Source organism: Monosiga brevicollis, genomic scaffold (genome assembly GCF_000002865.3).
Source record: "Monosiga brevicollis MX1 MONBRscaffold_14 genomic scaffold, whole genome shotgun sequence".
NCBI classification, from domain to species: domain Eukaryota; class Choanoflagellata; order Craspedida; family Salpingoecidae; genus Monosiga; species Monosiga brevicollis.
In genome coordinates this window covers 879735-897652 of record NW_001865051.1, presented here as the reverse complement: position 1 = coordinate 897652, position 17918 = coordinate 879735, and the positions used below count along the sequence as shown (strand labels likewise).

The 17918-nt window shown below is 56.4% G+C and overlaps 5 protein-coding genes across 5 annotated transcripts; 3 read left to right on the top strand and 2 right to left on the bottom strand.

The window, feature by feature from the left end:
* Positions 1–2736: 2736 nt before the first annotated feature.
* On the bottom strand, positions 2737–3503 carry MONBRDRAFT_26533 (uncharacterized protein; the record flags this gene model as incomplete). Its single annotated transcript, XM_001746827.1, has 2 exons — positions 2737–2918; positions 3233–3503. 2 exons carry the CDS (start codon positions 3501–3503, stop codon positions 2737–2739), a joined length of 453 nt encoding a protein of 150 aa, XP_001746879.1.
* Positions 3504–4048: 545 nt separating this feature from the next.
* On the top strand, positions 4049–6963 carry MONBRDRAFT_37583 (uncharacterized protein; the record flags this gene model as incomplete). Its single annotated transcript, XM_001746944.1, has 4 exons — positions 4049–4352; positions 4587–4746; positions 4867–6739; positions 6839–6963. The coding sequence occupies 4 exons, from the start codon at positions 4049–4051 to the stop codon at positions 6851–6853; spliced, it is 2352 nt and encodes a 783-aa protein (XP_001746996.1). The 3' UTR covers positions 6854–6963.
* A 235-nt stretch (positions 6964–7198) lies between these two features.
* MONBRDRAFT_26531 (uncharacterized protein) lies at positions 7199–10634 on the bottom strand (the record flags this gene model as incomplete). The annotated part of the gene is made up of 14 exons (XM_001746826.1): positions 7199–7297; positions 7466–7544; positions 7642–7751; positions 7985–8169; positions 8270–8485; positions 8578–8640; positions 8783–8870; positions 9014–9121; positions 9362–9451; positions 9604–9807; positions 9933–10041; positions 10114–10217; positions 10306–10349; positions 10469–10634. The coding sequence occupies 14 exons, from the start codon at positions 10632–10634 to the stop codon at positions 7199–7201; spliced, it is 1665 nt and encodes a 554-aa protein (XP_001746878.1).
* Positions 10635–11911: 1277 nt separating this feature from the next.
* MONBRDRAFT_37582 (uncharacterized protein) lies at positions 11912–14438 on the top strand (the record flags this gene model as incomplete). Its single annotated transcript, XM_001746943.1, has 3 exons — positions 11912–12000; positions 12112–12654; positions 12764–14438. The coding sequence occupies 3 exons, from the start codon at positions 11912–11914 to the stop codon at positions 14310–14312; spliced, it is 2181 nt and encodes a 726-aa protein (XP_001746995.1). The 3' UTR covers positions 14313–14438.
* Positions 14439–14887: 449 nt separating this feature from the next.
* On the top strand, positions 14888–16974 carry MONBRDRAFT_26529 (uncharacterized protein; the record flags this gene model as incomplete). The annotated part of the gene is made up of 5 exons (XM_001746942.1): positions 14888–15047; positions 15235–15287; positions 15432–15566; positions 15665–16737; positions 16779–16974. The coding sequence occupies 5 exons, from the start codon at positions 14888–14890 to the stop codon at positions 16972–16974; spliced, it is 1617 nt and encodes a 538-aa protein (XP_001746994.1).
* Positions 16975–17918: the final 944 nt, after the last annotated feature.

Here is a 17918-nt window from a genome sequence, read left to right as displayed (position 1 = left end):
CCTGCCACCGCCACCGCCATCGCTGCCGCCATCGCCTTTGCCGCTGTTACGTGTCAAGGTCTCAACTCTTGAACCAAACCCAGAAGCATGGAGCGCTCGGTTGCCCGCCCCACGAGCCTGAGCCACTACAAGGACGATTCCAGCATCTCGGCGCCGTCCGCCACCCCACCCCGCAGCCGGCCGGCCGTGGCCCGTCAGCGCCGCGCCTACTCGTACCCCCGGGACCGTCATTCGCAGCAGCCTTTGACCCTGGGTGATCTCGTGCAAGCCGCTTACAACAAGAACCTCAAGCTTGACGCCGACGATCGTCGCACCCTCCGCACAACCCTGCTCCAGCGTCATCTCTGGTGCCGCTTGCAACGCACTTTTTTCGCCCCCGAGGCCGATCCCGACGTTCTGGCTGCCCTGCCCCTCCGCGAAGGCACCTCCGTCTGCACTCGCACCTCCACCGTGGCAGAACAGCGCCCCGATCCCAGCCTCACAAGCACTTCGGAAGAGGCAGAAATGGACACAACCAGTGATGCCCTGGCCAAGGTCGACTCGGTGGCTCGCTCTGCAGAAAACCACCGTGCCCACCAACCAGAGTCCATCTCTGTCTCCCCCTCTTCTCCGTGAACCTGGACAAGGAAACATTGGCTGCCGGAGATGCGGCCACTTTCTTTTTTGCTTTGAATTTTTTGGTGTTTAGCACCATGTTTCCTGCCTCGAGCCCGGCTGATGCGCCTGGCTCGAGGCGTGCCAAACCTTGAGTGGGTTTCCTTGTTCTTAGCTCTTGTCTTGTCTTGTCTTGTCTTTCTTATTGACCCTTTTCTATATTCGTTTGATGTGACGAGCTCCTTCAACCCGATCCTTTTTTTTTTTCAATTTCCACTTGTTGGTGGTGTCTTTGGAGCCACCGCTTTGTCTGGCGCAACGCCGCGCAGCACGCGGTGCCCGCGATGCGGCCGTGTATTTTGTATGTACAAATGTTTTTTTTTGTTGATTCGCTGAGCATGTCCAGCCAAGCTGGCGCCACGACGACCGCCCGTTTGGTTACGACTGCCTCGACCAAAGCCCACTTCCCTTTGGATCAGTTTGACGATGATTTTTGTCGACTTGCTCCGCCTTCGACCCGCCCATACCTCCGGATTTCCTGCTGTTCTACCCCAACTACTCGCTCTATCTTATCCGCTCCCGCGGTCAAGCAAGTTTTAGCCACCGAGGAGGCTTGCTTGCTGCATGATGGAGCTCCCTCTGATCTTCAAGAGGCCAGCTAGGACCCGAGACCCCGTTTGCCTGACCGGCGCAGCGCGGTCTCTGCTTTTATCATTTTGTTCTTCTTCTTTTGATTAGCTTTTGTTTTGTTTGCTTTGAACAGCCTCAATGTTTCGGAGGACGTTGGGCTTGGTGGCTTTGGTCTTGTATATGATACGTTGATGTGTTTTGCTCGTCAATATCGGATGATGGCCTTGTCAGAGACAAATGGCCTCGCTATGTGATTGTTAAAATTGGCTTTGCTTCCACTTGCGCGCTCCTAAAGTACTCGTGTGTGAGGACGCCGCGCACTTGTTGATTAACTGAATGTCAAATCTTGTATGCTCTTGGCCCGATCGGCCAAGCTTGACTCTTTTCCCTCTTTTCTTTTTTTCCTTTTTTTTTTTTTGGCTCCTGGTTTCAGTAGCCATCGGAATTGACACCAGATCGAGATAGAGATCGAAATGCTGTGCCCTCTTTTTCGTGCCCTCCGCCACTCAAGGATCATGATTCACTCACTCACTAGGCTGGTTTCTCATCCGAGTTTGGCCGTTATTAGCATCCGAACGAGGCGCACGCGCGTGACGTGAACGGCAACGTCGGAGCACGTTTGGGATGTCAGCAGAAATGCATGATCACGGCTCCACGTCACTTTCGTTGCTGCAAGAAACGAGGCAAACGTAGATTTGGTAGCGAGGCGAGAAGCGCGGCAACCAATTGTCAGCCATTATCCGTGCTATTTGTGAATGGTCTTGTGAGGATAAATTTGCCCTGGTTGATAGCCCAAAACAAGCCCGCCTCTTCGGCCACGCTCACGAGAAGTAAGGGCAACTGGTCAGCAAACTCCCACACGTTCCGTGAGCGTGTTACACCAGCACCTGGCCAGCAGAGGTGGGGTGGAGGGACAATCACGGGCCAGCAACGGCAGCGACACCAGTGCAGAAAGGCCAAGGGATTGCGGTTTGCCGAAAAGACACTGGTCACCACCATGGGCTAAAGGGCGGGTGAGTGCCATGGGCCATCGCGGGCGGTGGCGCCGGCCCAGGGGGTGGTGCGTGGAGAGGTGAAAGCGTGCGGCAGCTGTGCGGGAGAAGCGGACTGGGATCTCACCTTGACTTTTCAAGCTGATGGTTGTTATGGGCGGTTGTCAGAGGAGCTGGTCGAGAGGCTGTCATCCAAAGAGGCAATTCCAAGGTCTAAGCAGAGGTGCAAGTCGGGTTGAAAGCACACTAGGGGCATGTTGAGGCGTGCTGATTTGATTGCATCTCTGCGTTGTGCCAACATTGGCATCATATCTCTCTTTTTGGACCAGTGTAGACCTTATTCTCTGTCTTCTCATTGAAAATACCCATTACGTTTTTTCTGGTTTTCCCCTCACCTCTGCCTTTACCATCCCTCCTCCCTTTCTCTCTGCCCTTCAACCTCCACCCCCCTCGTATCCCTAGCCAAGCCTCACTCCCGTCCAACCAAGTCCCAAGTCTGGTTCTTTTGTTGTTTCGGGTGTCACTGGGTAAGTGTGTGTGTGTGTGAGAGAGAGAGAGAGAAATGGAGAGGAGAGAGAGAGAGAGAGAGAGAGAGAGTGTGTGTGTGTGCGTCTCTCTGCTCTCTGCGCGCTCTCTGCTCTCTCTCTCTCTCTCTCTCTCTGTGCTTGTGCCCTGTTGTTGGTTTTGGCAGCCGGGCTTGCTCTTGGGTTTGGTCAAGGCAGGTGAAGATTGCATTTGCGGTTCTTCATTGGAGTACATGATACGCTGTCTGGTCGTGGCCAGTATTGCAACTTGCATTCAGCTTTGGTGTGCCGCCCTTCACACAAGCACGCACTTGGCGAGCGCGTCATTCGTGTGTGTGTGTGTGTGTGTGTGTGTGTGTGTGCTCGTCGACGTGCCACTGTGCGCGCCGCTGAGCTGTGCGATCCCTTCTGCTGCTCTTGCTGGTTTCCAGTGTGCCCTCGGCCACCAGAAACCTTGACATTAATGTGCCTTCCATCTTGCTTTCAGTCAACCAGCCCTCTTGACATGCTCATCTTCGCTCTGGCTGCCATTGACGTCTTGTGCTTCTCCAGCATCTGCTCTTCTCTTCTCTTCTCTTCTCTTCTCTCTCTGTCCCTCTCCCGCGTCTTCTTTTCCAGTGCTCGTGATGTGCGCCAGACGTGCTCTTTGCTTCTTGTTGTTGTTGTCGTCGTCGTCGTCGTCGTTGTTGTTGTTGTAGTGTGACTGCCTGTTTTTCCCCTCTGCCTGTTGTTTGCTTCCCTCCTCGATTCGCTGCATTCCCATTGAAGCTCGTCACTCGACTCTCACTTCTTTTGCCGGCCCCCGCCCGCTTTGCTTGAATGGCCTCTCCCTCTAGCGTGGTTACCAGCAGCTTCTCGCACAACACCAGCGTCATGTCGGCAGTACTTGTCGTACGTCTCGTCTCTTCCCGTGTTTTCACTCAATGCCCTTCAAGCTCTGCATGTCTCCAAAACGAGTCGCCGTTCTGGCTCACATCCATCTCTCTCTCACTCTCCTTCTCTAGGACGAGCTTGATTCGGAGCTCTCCGCCGCCTTCAAAAAGGTCAGCCCCTTCGTCTTCGCCTTCCCATCTGTTTCTTCTTTTTCCTCTTGTTCTCCCCCCCCCAACACACACACCCTTTTTTTTTTAAAAAAAAAAAAAAAAAAAAAGATCATTCCGCAAATGCCTCTCACGCTGTTTGGGACTCGTCTCCGCGTTTATAGCTCAAGACTCAGTTGAGCATCGTTGGCTCTTATGCTTCAGATGATGACATGCTCTTTAGTATGTTTCACCTGCTCTCCCCCTCCTGCCAACGCGTCACACTCACATGGCGTCCCTCATCTTCTTGCCGTCTCACATCATTGCCCTGCTTACCCTTGTCACAGCTTTGCGCGATTGCAACAACAATGTTGATCGGGCCTTTGAAGAGCTGACGCGGGATGGACAGCCCCAGGCACAGACTTCAAAGTCCAAGAGCAAGACGGCTCGTGCCGCTGCTCGTGGTGACGGCGATTCGAATCAGTATCACAGCAATGGCGCCCCGCGGGGTGAGCGTGGCTCACGTCCTCGTGGTCGCGGTCGCGGTGAGGGCGAAGGCGACAGTAACGGTTTTGCCGGTGCTCGAGGCCGAGGTACGCATACCGTGCTTTTCTGACCTCGCCTCATTTATTGTCAGCTGCTACTCGAGCTGCCCCATCTCCTTCCCTCTTTGCTCTCTGGGCTGGATTGATGTGGTTGGACAACTCGAGGTCTCACGATTGCCATCTTTCGTGACCTTCCCCCGGACGGGCGCGCATGATTAGGCCGTGGACGTGGTACGGGTCGTGGCCGTGGCCGTGGTGGTGCCGGTCGTGGTGCTGCCGCAGGTACGGGCCGTGGCGTCAACCCAGAGCTGCGTCAATCCACTCCTGCCGCAGATACCGAAGCTGCCGTTTCCACGCCGGAGCAACAAACACAACAGGCCCCGCAGGCACCCGAAAAGCCCAAGGGTCCACAGCCCATGACTTGGTCCAAGCTTCTCTTTGGGTAAGATCAACGCTGCCAATTACTTGATCTCAGCTCATTGCTTTCAGGCTGCCCAACCACCTGCCTTGACTCCCATCCTTTCTCTCACCTCGTGGTGTACTGTATCCTCTCATGTTACAGTCAAAAGCCCCAGCCTCCCAAACCCACGCTGGCGACGGCACCCACCCCTGCAGCGGCAGCAGCAGCACAGCCTACGCCTGCTGCGGCGGCTGCTGAGGCCGAGGCCCGCAAAACTGGTCGTGGCCGCAAGGAGGAAACAGCCAACGCTGATGCCCTCGTCCTGCCCGACCCTACCACTGCAGCGAAGAAGTCGGACACCCCTGCTGTTCTGCCCGAGCCAGCCGCAGCGCCCGAGTCAGCAGCCGCGGCCACTGTCACTTCAGCTGCTCCTTGGAATGCTTGGTCTGCCGGTGCACCCGGTTCCAACAACAGCAGCAAGCAGGAGCCTGCCAAGCCCGAGCCAGCGTCTTGGCCCAGCCCTAAACCCGTCGCAACTGAGCCTGCAGCTCCCACCGAGCCCGCTGCCCCTGCGGCCGCGCCTCCTGCAGTGTCGGCTTCTCCCGCTGCTGCTCCCAGCTCTGCGCCCCCCAAGGATGCCTGGGGTACCACCAACGCTGCCAGTGAATGGACGACCAACTGGCCCGCCAAGGATGACGCCGACAAGTCCGCTCCTGGATGGCTTCCCCCCCTCGAGGGTGCTGGCAAGTACACTCGCACCACGTCCGCAGGCCATGATGAGGTTGTCAAGATGCCTTCGCTCAACACCAACTTTGACACCACCTTCGGCAACCTGGGTATCAATTTCGGCGTCCACGCCGACACTGCCCCCGAGCCCGTCGGTGCCAAGAGCCCTGCTACCTCAGCTGCCCCTCTCTCGGCCCCCGCCCCCGCGACCGTCTCTGCTAGCGCCGAGTCGTCCATCAACACTGGCAACAACACATTTGATCTGCCTCCCCTCAACAATCAGTTCAACACCCCGCTGCCTGCTTCCCTCCCCTCTTCCGTGGCCACCTCCATCGATGCTCCTAGCTCTGGCATGGGTCCCCTCGGCGGTCTGGGTGTGACGGCGCCTGATGCTCAGCCCTCGGTCAACCCCAACTTTGCGCAGCAGGCACAACAGCAACACCTGCAGCAGCAGCAGCAACATCTGCAACCGCAACTGCAGCAGCACAGCCCGGTCCAGATGCCTTCACAACAACCACCTGCGCATCAGACCAGCCAGATGGCTCCCGCGCAGCCCCAGCAGCCATCCCAGCAACAAACGTCGCTGCCTCAACCCCAGCAGCCGCAATCTCAGCAGCAGCAGCAGCAGCAGCAGCAACAGCCTCAGCCCCAGCAGCAAGGCCAACATATGCCTACTGGGCACATGGGTATGCCGTATGGATACGAGCATTCTGGGGCTTCAGGCTACGAGTCACACGGCTACACCAAGGGCTCGTACCCAATGGGCAACATGGCTAACTATCAGCAACAAGCTTACTATGGCACACACAATGCCTACAACAGTGGTGGTCGTCAATCGGGCCCTCGTAGCCAGCAGCAGCACAGCGGCAAGTCACACGGCAACCCCTCATCCATGCGCGGTCAGCAAAACACTGGGATGTATCCCATGGGCGGCATGAACTACGTGTACCCCATGAGCGCTATGGGCGCCATGGGTGGCATGGGCACTATGGGTGGCATGGGCGCTATGGGCGGCATGGGCGGCATGGGCACCATGGGTGGCATGGGCGCTATGGGCGGCATGGGCGCTATGGGCGGCATGGGCGGCATGGGCGGCATGGGCGGCATGGGCGGCATGGGTGGCATGGGCTTCCCTCCTTACATGTTCCACCAAGGTCAACAGCAGCAGCCCTACAGCGCCTCAAGCAAGTACACGCCCTCTGTTGGTCCTTCCGGTAGTAGCTCGGATGCCAGCCGGGGCAGTGCCCAGCACGGCGGCATGGGTGACCATGACAGTTCCTATCATCATCATCCATTTGACATGTCCTCGGTAAGTTTTTGATATCTCGAGTCACTTTGAGGCCTGCAATCTTGATACAGCTTGGAGGCTTTCACACCAGCATCTCACCTCGTGACTATCTTTTTGTAGTACCACACCAGTTAAGCAGCTGTCTCTGGCGCATGGTTTGCCTGCATCCCTTCCGTTCCTTCGTCTTCATTCCTGTGACAGACTCGAATTCCTTGCGAGAGGCTCAAATCGAATGGCGATCCCGGTTTTTTCTTCTTTTCTTTCTGTCATTTACTTTCGTTTTTCCTCACACATTGAACGCAACGCGAACGCACGGCACGGGCCAGTCGCTATCAGCTGTTTGTGACATGCTGCGTTTGAACATCCTATTTTCTTCTTTCTATTCAAATTTCCAAAAACACCAGGCTTTCCGACCTCATGCCAATTCTCCAAAAAGGCCAAAAGTCATGAATTTTGAGTCAAAAGTGTCTAAGATTTTTTTCATAACGTGTAACGCTTCTTCACAGGCACTTCATCCAGGCGCGGGATGCCCAATGTATGACGTGCTGTACAAAAATTGTACGGGGCCTTGTTAATGGGCTACAGGCGCCGAAGGCACAATGCCACGTCGCTTCATATATGATACAAATTGCTCAGGAATCTCAGCGAGTACCTCCTGCATCCAAAAAGAAAAAGCACAGTGTTGAGCGCGGCGGGTGCGTGTGCACGTGACCTCCGAAAAGTCAAAATCATGCACACTCGACTAACCTGCGCGAGTGCACTCTGGGCCCCAGGTCCTTGCGAAAACTTGCGAAAGGGCACAAACTGAACGATGTCACGCTCCGGTCTGAATCAATGTTATGTTGTGGTGGCAAAGCATTGTCAAGTCCAGCTTGGCGTGTGGACAACCATAAGATAACACAGGCAAACGACTCTCAACGTACTGGCGACCCTGATAGGTGAGAGGCACCTCATCACCATCCAACTGCTCCATCATTCCAAAGTCTGCATTCCCCACTCCGACAATGATGATGCTCAGAGGGAGACTCGAGGCCTAGAAACATGAACACACAAGGAAAACAACAACAACAAGGAAAACAACGACAACAACAACAACAACAACAACAACAACAACAACAACAAGACGACAACAACAAAAGAGATCGTGGCAAGTCAGGTGTGTGCAGGTGAGTCCGAGAAGTGTGCGCGCGAGCTGGGCATCAAGGGCGAGATGTCTAAAGAAAGGAACAGTCAAGACAGAGAAAAGGATGGCAATACTGCGCGCACCGCCACAATCTCGCGAGCAGTATCGTTAAAGTCGGAGACGGCACCGTCGGTCAGGATCAACAAGACGTGGTAAAACTGGCTGTGATCCCGTGCCACCTGAGCCGCTTGGGCAATGATGGGGGCAAAATTAGTTGGCCCCCACAGGGTTACATTAAGCAAACCCTGCTGGTAGGCGGCGATCATCCCTAAGGTCGGCAGGTATATGTAAGCCTGATAACGGTGTACATTGGGCGTGTGCAAACGAATAACCCAAGGGTTGATTGAATACAGCACAGTCGTTCTCACCATCGATCCCATCACAATAGGGCTGCTGCATGTTGCCATTGAGCGCGAAAATCGGAAGAACGGTTTCGCCTGACTTGGCGCCAAAACCAAAGCAGGGAAACTGTTTGTCCGTGTCGTAGTCTTGGATGACTTGGCCGATGGCCATGATGGCTTGTTGATACTGGTTTGGGGACATGGGGTTCATGTAGTGCAGCGAACTGGGCATGCGTGGGTCGCCTGTTATGACATAGCAAGCAGAGATTACCCATTGAGTCGCGTGAGGCGCTCGCCTAATCAGAAGTGGCCGACCACGCTCAAGTAAGCCTGACCATTGCTCGCGGTAAAGTCAACGGCGATTTGAAAGTGCAGCTCGTGGCCGCCACGCAAGTAGTCTGTCCAGAATCACACACATTGTGATGACAGCCAAAGAGTGAGTGGAGGATCGCTGCAACCCTTGCTGGCCTGGCCGTTAAACTATTTGCCCCGAGGGAAGATTTTGTACAGGCACGAGCAAGGTCCAACAATGGTGCCTACCGACAAAGGTATACTCTGGCTCAACGTGCACCTTCATGTTGAGTAGGCCCGCCTTGCCCGCGTGCTTTTTCTTGTCGGGATTGATAAGCTGTGCCAGGCGAGAATCAGGAATGGTGTAGCATTTTATTGAGAGGATGACCAGAAGCTTGCTTGGCCGAGCACGCCTGAAAGGGGAGGGTGTAGGCCAGGCGAGCGTTGCGGGCAGACAAAGGCAAGCGGAAGCGAACAGACCTGCAGTTGTTGGCTGGCATCTGGTCGTTCAAACAATTCCCTCAGGGTGACTTGCACCTTGCCGATGAAATCATGCTTGCCATTGCGATCCCAGTCATAGACTTCGATCTGGCCATCGGTTCAGTTCAAAAGTCAGGTTGACAACATGGAAGGTGTCCCGAGCCGTCATTGAATAAACCCACAGCAAGCGGAAGAAAAAAAAAGAAAAAAAAAAAAAGAAGAAGAAGAAGAACAAACCAACAGACTAAACACTTGCACGCGCAGATAAGGGCGAGGACAAAGTGGAGAGAATGTGGGCTTAAAGGGAAGTCCATTTGGGCGTGAAGGCGGCCGAAAAGTCTAACTGACCCGCACACTGTCATCGGGGCCGCCGTTTCCAAAGGCCCGGCGCGGGAGCTGGATGGTCTTCCAGGTGGGGTTGAGCGTCTTCTTAATGACCTAGCGAGGGTGCGCGCGGGTGGGGTGCGCGGGTGGGGTGCGCGGGTGAGGGAATATCATAAGGTGTAGTCAGGCGGCGCATGATTTGCTGCCGAGCGCAGCTCGAGTTGGCTGGGCACACTTATTGAGCAGGAAAAATATCCAAATCACACCTCGCTCTTGAAGATGGGGCGCCATGACCCACGCAGCTGACGGCTGAGAATAAAGTAAGGGTCGGATTTGCCAAAAAAATCCTTCTTGTCCAAATCTTGGCCTTGTAGGGTCAGGTGCACAATGCCCTTGACATCTGCACTTTCTTCAGCGTCCACAATCAAGGTGCCTCGCTCTGACTTGGAGCTGGCCGACTTGCGGATGGGCTATCGGCAAGACCAGGAGCACGAGAGGGGGAACCAATGCGACAGGATGGCCCAGACGAGGGCATGAGGCGCCGAGGTCTCGACGCTCGTTGGAGCCTGGCAGGGCAGTTGGAAGAGGTACATACCACGACCATGTGGCCACGATGCAGACCCACAATCTCACCCAGGTGGGTTTCCACCTGGCCAATGAGGTCTTGCTCGCTGTCCGGCTTGCCATCTTTGTCGTGATCATAGCTGGCGAATGGGATTCAGTTGTGAGGAGACGCATATGACGGGGATCCCCCAAGGCCCGGCGTCGACCCGTACATGATAAAGCGGGCTTGCTGGATGGTTTCAAAGAGATAGTCCACTTCTAGGACGGTTGCAAAAGTGGGACTCTTCTTGTTGCCCTGGACTTCGGTGCGGCCCACCTGCATCACGCACAGTTGTGCGTGTGAAGCGAGGTGAGATCGATTTGGCGGGAATGATGGGCCGACACTCTTGAGCAATGACGCTCACCTCGACAAACTGGCCTCGGGCATCCTTCAGTTGCATTACCACGTCTATTGTTTGTTGGAGGCGGCGGAGGAGCGCGCATGTCATCGCCGCGACGCAAAGTGGGGTGAGCACCTGACCACATTTGGCTGGTCCTCGCCATGCGCACAACCATGACAACACATACAAGGATCACTCTTGCTAAAGGTGTCCATGCTGGTCAGGTCTTTGCACGCAATATGAAGTTGCAGCCTGGATGAGGGCATGGCTCCAGGTGCGGCGTCGGGCAGGGCCATGGCAGTCGATGCCTTGTAGGCAAAGCCAGCCGAGCTGCCAGTAGCACGCAGAGACATGGCGTAGAGTGTCGACACCCGCACAAGATATCCAGGGGTTGAGCTGCCCTTTTGCTGAACGGCTCCTTGGCCGAATCGAAACAGCTGGCGGTGGACCGCTTTCTCCTGCACCACCAGGACGACAAACCAGTGGAGGAGGGCAGATGAGCGAGAAAGCCAGACTTTGAGGGACAAGAAAATGACGCCGCCGATGCCGGCAAAGTCAACGACGACAAAGGCCAAGAACAAGGGCAAGGTAGAGGGGCAGAGGGGCAGAGGAACAGAGGGGCAGAGGGGCAGAGGCGTACCGTGCAGCGCGAATGACGAGGACTGGAAGGATCTGATCGCTCGCACACACACAACAGCACAAGAAATTATGGATTTTTGTCATCACAAAGAGAGAGAGAGAGAGATTTAGAGAGAGAGAGATTTAGAGAGAGAGATTTAGAGAGAGAGATTTAGAGAGAGAGATTTAGAGAGAGAGATTTAGAGAGAGAGATTTAGAGAGAGAGAGAGGGAGAGAGATAGCATAGAGAGACAGAGATTTAGAGAGATTTAGAGAGCTTTCGAGAGATTTAGAGAGAGTGTGTGTGTGTTTGAGAGAGCGTTTGAGAGTCTTGATGATGCATACGCAACATTTCCAGAGCAACTTCACTGTTTTCGCTTTTAAAAGTTCCTGTCACTCCGTTCGAGGGCTGTATATTGTCCGTGGCCTTGACGACGCACGACCACACACACACACACACACACACACGAACACACACGGACACAGTTTTGCTCGTGCCTCGGGGCCGTGGATGCTGCCTGCCTCGCGCCTCGTTACGCCGGCTCGCCAGGTCTGCGGCACAGCCCTGTCTCGGAAGTTGCTCTTGCTTGCCAGTTTATTCTTGGAGGGGGGTTTCACGCCAATTTTACTTGAGCTCTTGGACGCCAATTTTACTTGAGCTCTTGGACGGATCAGCCTTGCAAGGGTTCTGCCGGCTTCAGCACTCGCCGCACTGTGACGGGGAGGGGGGCCGATTACTATTGGCACCTCAAAGGCTGACTTTCTTCTTTGCACAGCCGCTTATCTTGGCACATGCTTGGAAGCCAGATGTCACGAGATTAGCTCGTGCTGTTTGCCCTCAGTTTGGCTTGATAGCCTGCTACATTGTTCGAGCAAGAGTGCCCAGCGGCCACCAGACGCTGCGGATTGTCTTCTGTACTTTTGCCTGCAGAGATTAAATCCACAACGCCGGTCGATCAATCCAACGGGATCAATTTTGGACTGCTGCAGCCTTCCTCGTTCACCCTGCATCATGGCCCTCAATCCAGGGCGTTTTGACCTCAGCAATGCCACCAACCTGACTGAGATCCACCAAAAGTATCAGAAGAAACGCATCATCGGGTATGTGCGGGCCAAGTCTGTGTGGTCATAGCATGCGCCCTGCTAGTCTTGCCTTTGGAACGAAATGACATGACCGTGCTTTCATCAATCTCTATTCCGTACCTTCTCTAGACTGGGTTCCTTTGGCAAGGCCTGGTTGGCCACCGACTTGGCTACGAAAGAAGACTTTTGCATGAAGGAAATGAGCGTTGACAACGATCAAGCCATGATGGAGGCTCGCAGCGAAGCACAGGTGCACTCTCAGTTACGACACCCCTTTATCATTCAGTTTCAGGAAGTTGTCAAAACCCCACGCATGGTCTACATTGTCATGGAGTATGCCGACCAGGGCGATCTGGCTACGCTCCTAAACGAGCGCTCGCGCACCAAGCGCTACCTGCCCGAAGATCAGCTCATGGTTTGGATGACCCAGATCATGCAGGCCTTGGCCTACATCCATCGCCGAGGCATGATTCATCGTGACGTCAAGTCTGCCAACATCTTCTTGATGCCCTCGGGTGTGGTCAAGCTTGGTGATTTGGGTTGTGCTCGCATCCTGGATGACAACGCACAACGTATTCAGCTTCGAACCTGCTCTACGCCCTGCGGCACGCCACTTTATCAAGCTCCAGAGCAGACTAAAGGCATCCCCTACTCACAAAAAGTCGACATTTGGTGCGCCATGCTCCCCACACACTTGTCTTTGCATTCCACTGCACAGTCTCATCTCATTCTAATGCACCTGCGCCGGCATGTCACTGTCCTCTTCTTTGCACTGGCACAGGGCCTTGGGTTGCGTCTTGTATGAAGCCTGCACACTCAAGCCTACTTTTGAGGCCAAGAACCTTCAAGAACTGATGCACAAGATTCGCAATGGCCTCTTTGACAAGCGCCTGCCTTCCGTCTACACCCCTCAACTCCGCCAAGCCTTGATGCAGCTTTTGACCATCGATCCTTATCTCCGACCAGCTGCTCAGGACATGCTTCGCGAGTCTTACTTTGCCGAGTTTGCTGATAAGCAGCTTGGTGCTGACGGCTCGGTGGAGAGCGTACCAGGCGCCAGTGAGGAGATAACTGAGGAAGGCACCAGCCTGCCGTCATCCCTGACACAGTCACAGCGCGATACGCAAGCTCCTACGACAGGCACTTCCAATGGCATCGACTCGGGCAATCAGCCCAATCCTTCAAGTCCCTTTACCGCCACTGGCATGACGCAGCGCTCTGCGGGCATGACAAGCGCTTCGGGCATGGCATCTGTGGCCGCCACTGGGCAGCGCGGATTGGGGCAAGCCACCCCTGCTCGTGTTCCAGGAACTGGGGCATCTGTGGCCGCCACTGGGCAACGCGGATTGGGGCAAGCCACCCCTGCTCGTGTTCCAGGAACTGGGGCATCTGTGGCCGCCACTGGGCAACGCGGATTGGGGCAAGCCACCCCTGCTCGTGTTCCAGGGGCTGCGAATAACGCTGTCAATCCTCTGTCCCTGGCCCCCTCAGCCTTGCCCACACCATCGCGCTTTGGCCGTTTCAGCAGTGGTGGCAGTGGCGGAAGCGAGGGCCTCGTGGCTACTGGTAGTGGGTCTCTTCGAAAGACGAGCCATGCCATGGGTGGAACCTTGGACGGGGCTTCTCCCAATGGCAGCGCAGGCTCGTTGTCGAGTGGCGGCGCGCGCGCTCGTCTCAATGGTGATTCGTCGCACCTTAACATGCAGAATGTGGCGCATCACCTGGACCACCAGCGTGCCGCCGCCTCCAACGCGCTCGCTCGCGTTCAGGTTCCAGACATGGACAGCCGGCAGCCGCGGCGCTATGAGCAGCATGCACTGCACGCAAGCCTTATGCCCGGTCGACAGGGCACCAGCCCAAGAGCGCGTGGTCCCCCGGCTGCCCTGTCCTCACCTCAAGGCAGCTCTGGCATTGGCAAGGGCATGTTTGCGCGTAGTCATCAGCCCCTGCCCATTTCCATCGCGCCAGTGGAAGGCTCACCATCACACTCGCAGTCCACACGACCGGTTTCGGGACACGAGACACAAGCCGTACTCGACCGCTTTGGACGGGTTCTACAAATTCCAACCTCTGATCCCGTGGGCCCTGGACGTCAGGCCCAACATCACTCTGCACCACAACCCAGCTCGACTCAAGCGGATGGTCGCCATCACAGAGAGCAGCCGGGGTCTGTGACCGGCTATCCACAGCCGTCGCTGCACCGCCGTGCCGGTGCTGTTGGCGGTGGTTGGAACGTGCCGACCGGCGTGAGCTTAAAGCCTCACAATTATCGGCGACAGCCGGCAACGCTGTTTGCGCCTAGCTCCGCCTTTATGTCCATTGCTGAATAGATTTGGCGGGTGCCTGTTTATCAGTTTATCAACATTTGATGTCAAGCTTTTGTTGTGTGAGCGACGAGCCAACTTTCCCAGTGTACAAATGGTGCTTCCTGTCTGCTCAATCCAAAATGTTGCCTTACCCTTGTGCTTCATCTTTAAACATGTACTTTGGCCCCAACTCATTCGTCCATTTCACGCTCCACCCCTCACGCTCCTTCACACGCCGCCATCCTCCAAGGCACCGGCACCCCAGCCAAAGGCCACCTTTTGTTCTCGTAAGACATCTCCCCAACCCGCCACGCCAAGCAACACCAACGCCCTACAGAACGTCAGACAGAACATCAGACAGACCAAACTGTATCATTAAACACGCTTTAGGTTGATGTCATCCATGCATGCAACACGGATCCGCTTGATCTGCGCCAACTTGAATTGATCTAGGGGGAAAAACTGGGTCCCAACTCTTTGCATCTGATCGAGGGGAACCCCTTGACCTTCTGTGCTGTTCTGGTCGGGTTGCAGCAAGGCGATGCTATGGCCAAACGGCAGCCAGGCAGTCAGCGGGGGGGTCACAACTCCTGAATGTCATGTCGGCAGCGCGCGCGCCGACCGCTTGCCTCTCCACCCTGCTTCTCCAACTCAACTGCCGACCACCCACCCCATGCCAATACAACACCCAACTTCTTCAAGGCCAAAACGTTGTGTGTGTGTGGGTGTGTGTGATAATGGATGACAGTCAGTGCGCAAGTGTGTGTGTGTGTGTGTGTGTGTAATGTTTTCGTTCAGTGCAGAGCTCGTGAGCGGTCGCTCGAGGCGCTCCGATTGCGGAGATCGGGGTGCGGTCTGGTCAAGGGCGCGTGCTTTTTGGTTGTAAAGTGCATTTGGTTCGGGAAAGTATATCGGGGCAGCATGTCCTTCCCTTGGCTGGCGGCAGATGGCGGCGCCATGCCAGCCCCGGCTGCGCGCCGTACTTCCAATGTTCCCCACGTACGTTCCAAAAGTTTGTAACACGTGTATGGTGCTCTTGTTTGAGTCCAGCGCCCCCCTCCCCGCCCCCCTTTTCGTTCTCTCAGCAGTGCCGATGGTTTGAACCCTTTGGCCGCCTGCTCAATTTCAACTGGTGTATGATAGCTTCGTGCCCATGAGCCGGTCCCAGTGAAAACGCGAGGCCAGCGCCCCCAAGATGCTGGTATTTTCGGCGAGAGCACAGCCACCCGACCAAGCCGGGCCAGGAGTAACACCATCACATTGCGCCGAGCTGGCGACGTACGATCCTTTGTCGCAATCCTTCCCTGCCACTCAGCAGGTCCAGCGGATTGTAATCGCACTCCCACTCATCATCCTCGCTCGGTCTTTTTTCTCAGGCGGCCGGTGCTCCAGGCCAACGCCCACGGCGCGATACCTTTACTTTAAGTGCCTTCCCTGAGCAGCAGCTCGATCATCCAGCCATTCTAACAACCGCACCACCCGCTTCCAGTCAACTCCCAGCCTCGGGAGCAACTGCGACAGCTACCGCTGCAAACACAGCTGCACGAGGCACCCGCTCCAGTCAACACGTCAGCGAACGCTCATCGTCTGCGACGGCAACTCTGGAACCTTCGAGCGTGGTCCCACGGAAAACCCGTTCCATTGACAATGTGACAGCCAATGTGACGACTAGTTCTGCTCGCCGTTATAATCCAATTACAGGCAAAAGCTCTACCGCGCCAAAGTCCGGTGCCGCCAACCAGGACAAAGGTGCCAAACACGCATTGGGCAATTCACCCTCCGGATCGACGCCCCTTTCAAGCACGAAAACGCCTTCAACAACCCCAAACGCGACGGCAATTGCCAGTGCCGCTACTTCACAAGCTGATGCTTCCAGCAAAGCGTCAAACGTCCGCAGTGTGCGCGCTGCAACCGCGCAGCAGGCATCGCAAAGGCGCACCACAGGCATTACGCGCTGGCTTCCTGCCCGTCGCAAAACTCCCGAAACCGCTTCTGCTAGCGGCAGCGGAACCAATGTAACCGCAGCAATGCCTCAGCCAGCTGAGCCGACCTCAAAAACCGAGGCCAAAGCGAAGAAGCAGCGCCAACGTACATATCGTGTCCGACGCGAACAGCCTGGCATCAGCAATCGCGAAAAAACAGCAGGAGCACCAAGCGTTTCTCGCCGTGAGGTCAAGCACCGCTTTGATGAACCTGCCTCAAAGTGGCAACGCAACTTACGCAAGGGAACCGATGATAGGACCAAGGTCGCAAAGCGCAAAGATCGGAACACCAAGTCGACACCTACTCCTGCAGAAAGCAAACAAGCTGGTCAGTTTGATGAACCCGTGGAGATGTCTTCGTCATCCCTTTCCCAGATTCTACAGCGCAGAAACGAAGTCAAGGGTGGTTCAGCAGGCATCAATGCGCCGCATGTCAAAATGTCAAGCCGCGATGACACGAGCTCAAAGTCAGCGCATCAAGCGTTTGCGCCATTGCCACGAACTCCAGTGAAAAAGCCAGTCGACAATTTGTGCGTAGTAGAAGGACCAAGTTCACGAGAAACAACGAACAAGTCAACGTTCCGAGCAATGCCTATCAAGGCGCGCGAGCCCGAGCAACGCCCAAAAGATACGCTCAAACCCGAACCCGGAGTCATGGTAGGAGAAACTACAACGAAGAGAGAATTTGTGCACAAGAAAACTGACCTGGTGCCAGCTCAACGGCCTGCGAATAATCTAGCGGCCAACGAGGGCCCGATGTCCGGTGACACGACGACGCGATCGGCGCACCCGGCGCACAGTGCACCTCGCACGCCCTCGGCACGACCCGCGGATAATCTAGCGGCCAACGAGGGCCCGATGTCCGGTGACACGACGACGCGATCGGCGCACCCGGCGCACAGTGCACCTCGCACGCCCTCGGCACGACCCGCGGATAATCTAGCGGCCAACGAGGGCCCGATGTCCGGTGACACGACGACGCGATCGGCGCACCCGGCGCACAGTGCACCTCGCACGCCCTCGGCACGACCCGCGGATAATCTAGCGGCCACCGAGGGCCCGATGTCCGGTAACACGACGACGCGATCGGCGCACCCGGCGCACAGTGCACCTCGCACGCCCTCGGCACGCCCCGCGGATAATCTAGCGGCCAACGAGGGCCCGATGTCCGGTGACACGACGACGCGATCGGCGCACCCGGCGCACAGTGCACCTCGCACGCCCTCGGCACGACCCGCGGATAATCTAGCGGCCAACGAGGGCCCGATGTCCGGTGACACGACGACGCGATCGGCGCACCCGGCGCACAGTGCACCTCGCACGCCCTCGGCACGACCCGCGGAAAATCTAGCGGCCAACGAGGGCCCGATGTCCGGTGACACGACGACGCGATCGGCGCACCCGGCGCACAGTGCACCTCGCACGCCCTCGGCACGACCCGCGGATAATCTAGCGGCCAACGAGGGCCCGATGTCCGGTGACACGACGACGCGATCGGCGCACCCGGCGCACAGTGCACCTCGCACGCCCTCGGCACGACCCGCGGATAATCTAGCGGCCAACGAGGGCCCGATGTCCGGTGACACGACGACGCGATCGGCGCACCCGGCGCACAGTGCACCTCGCACGCCCTCGGCACGCCCCGCGG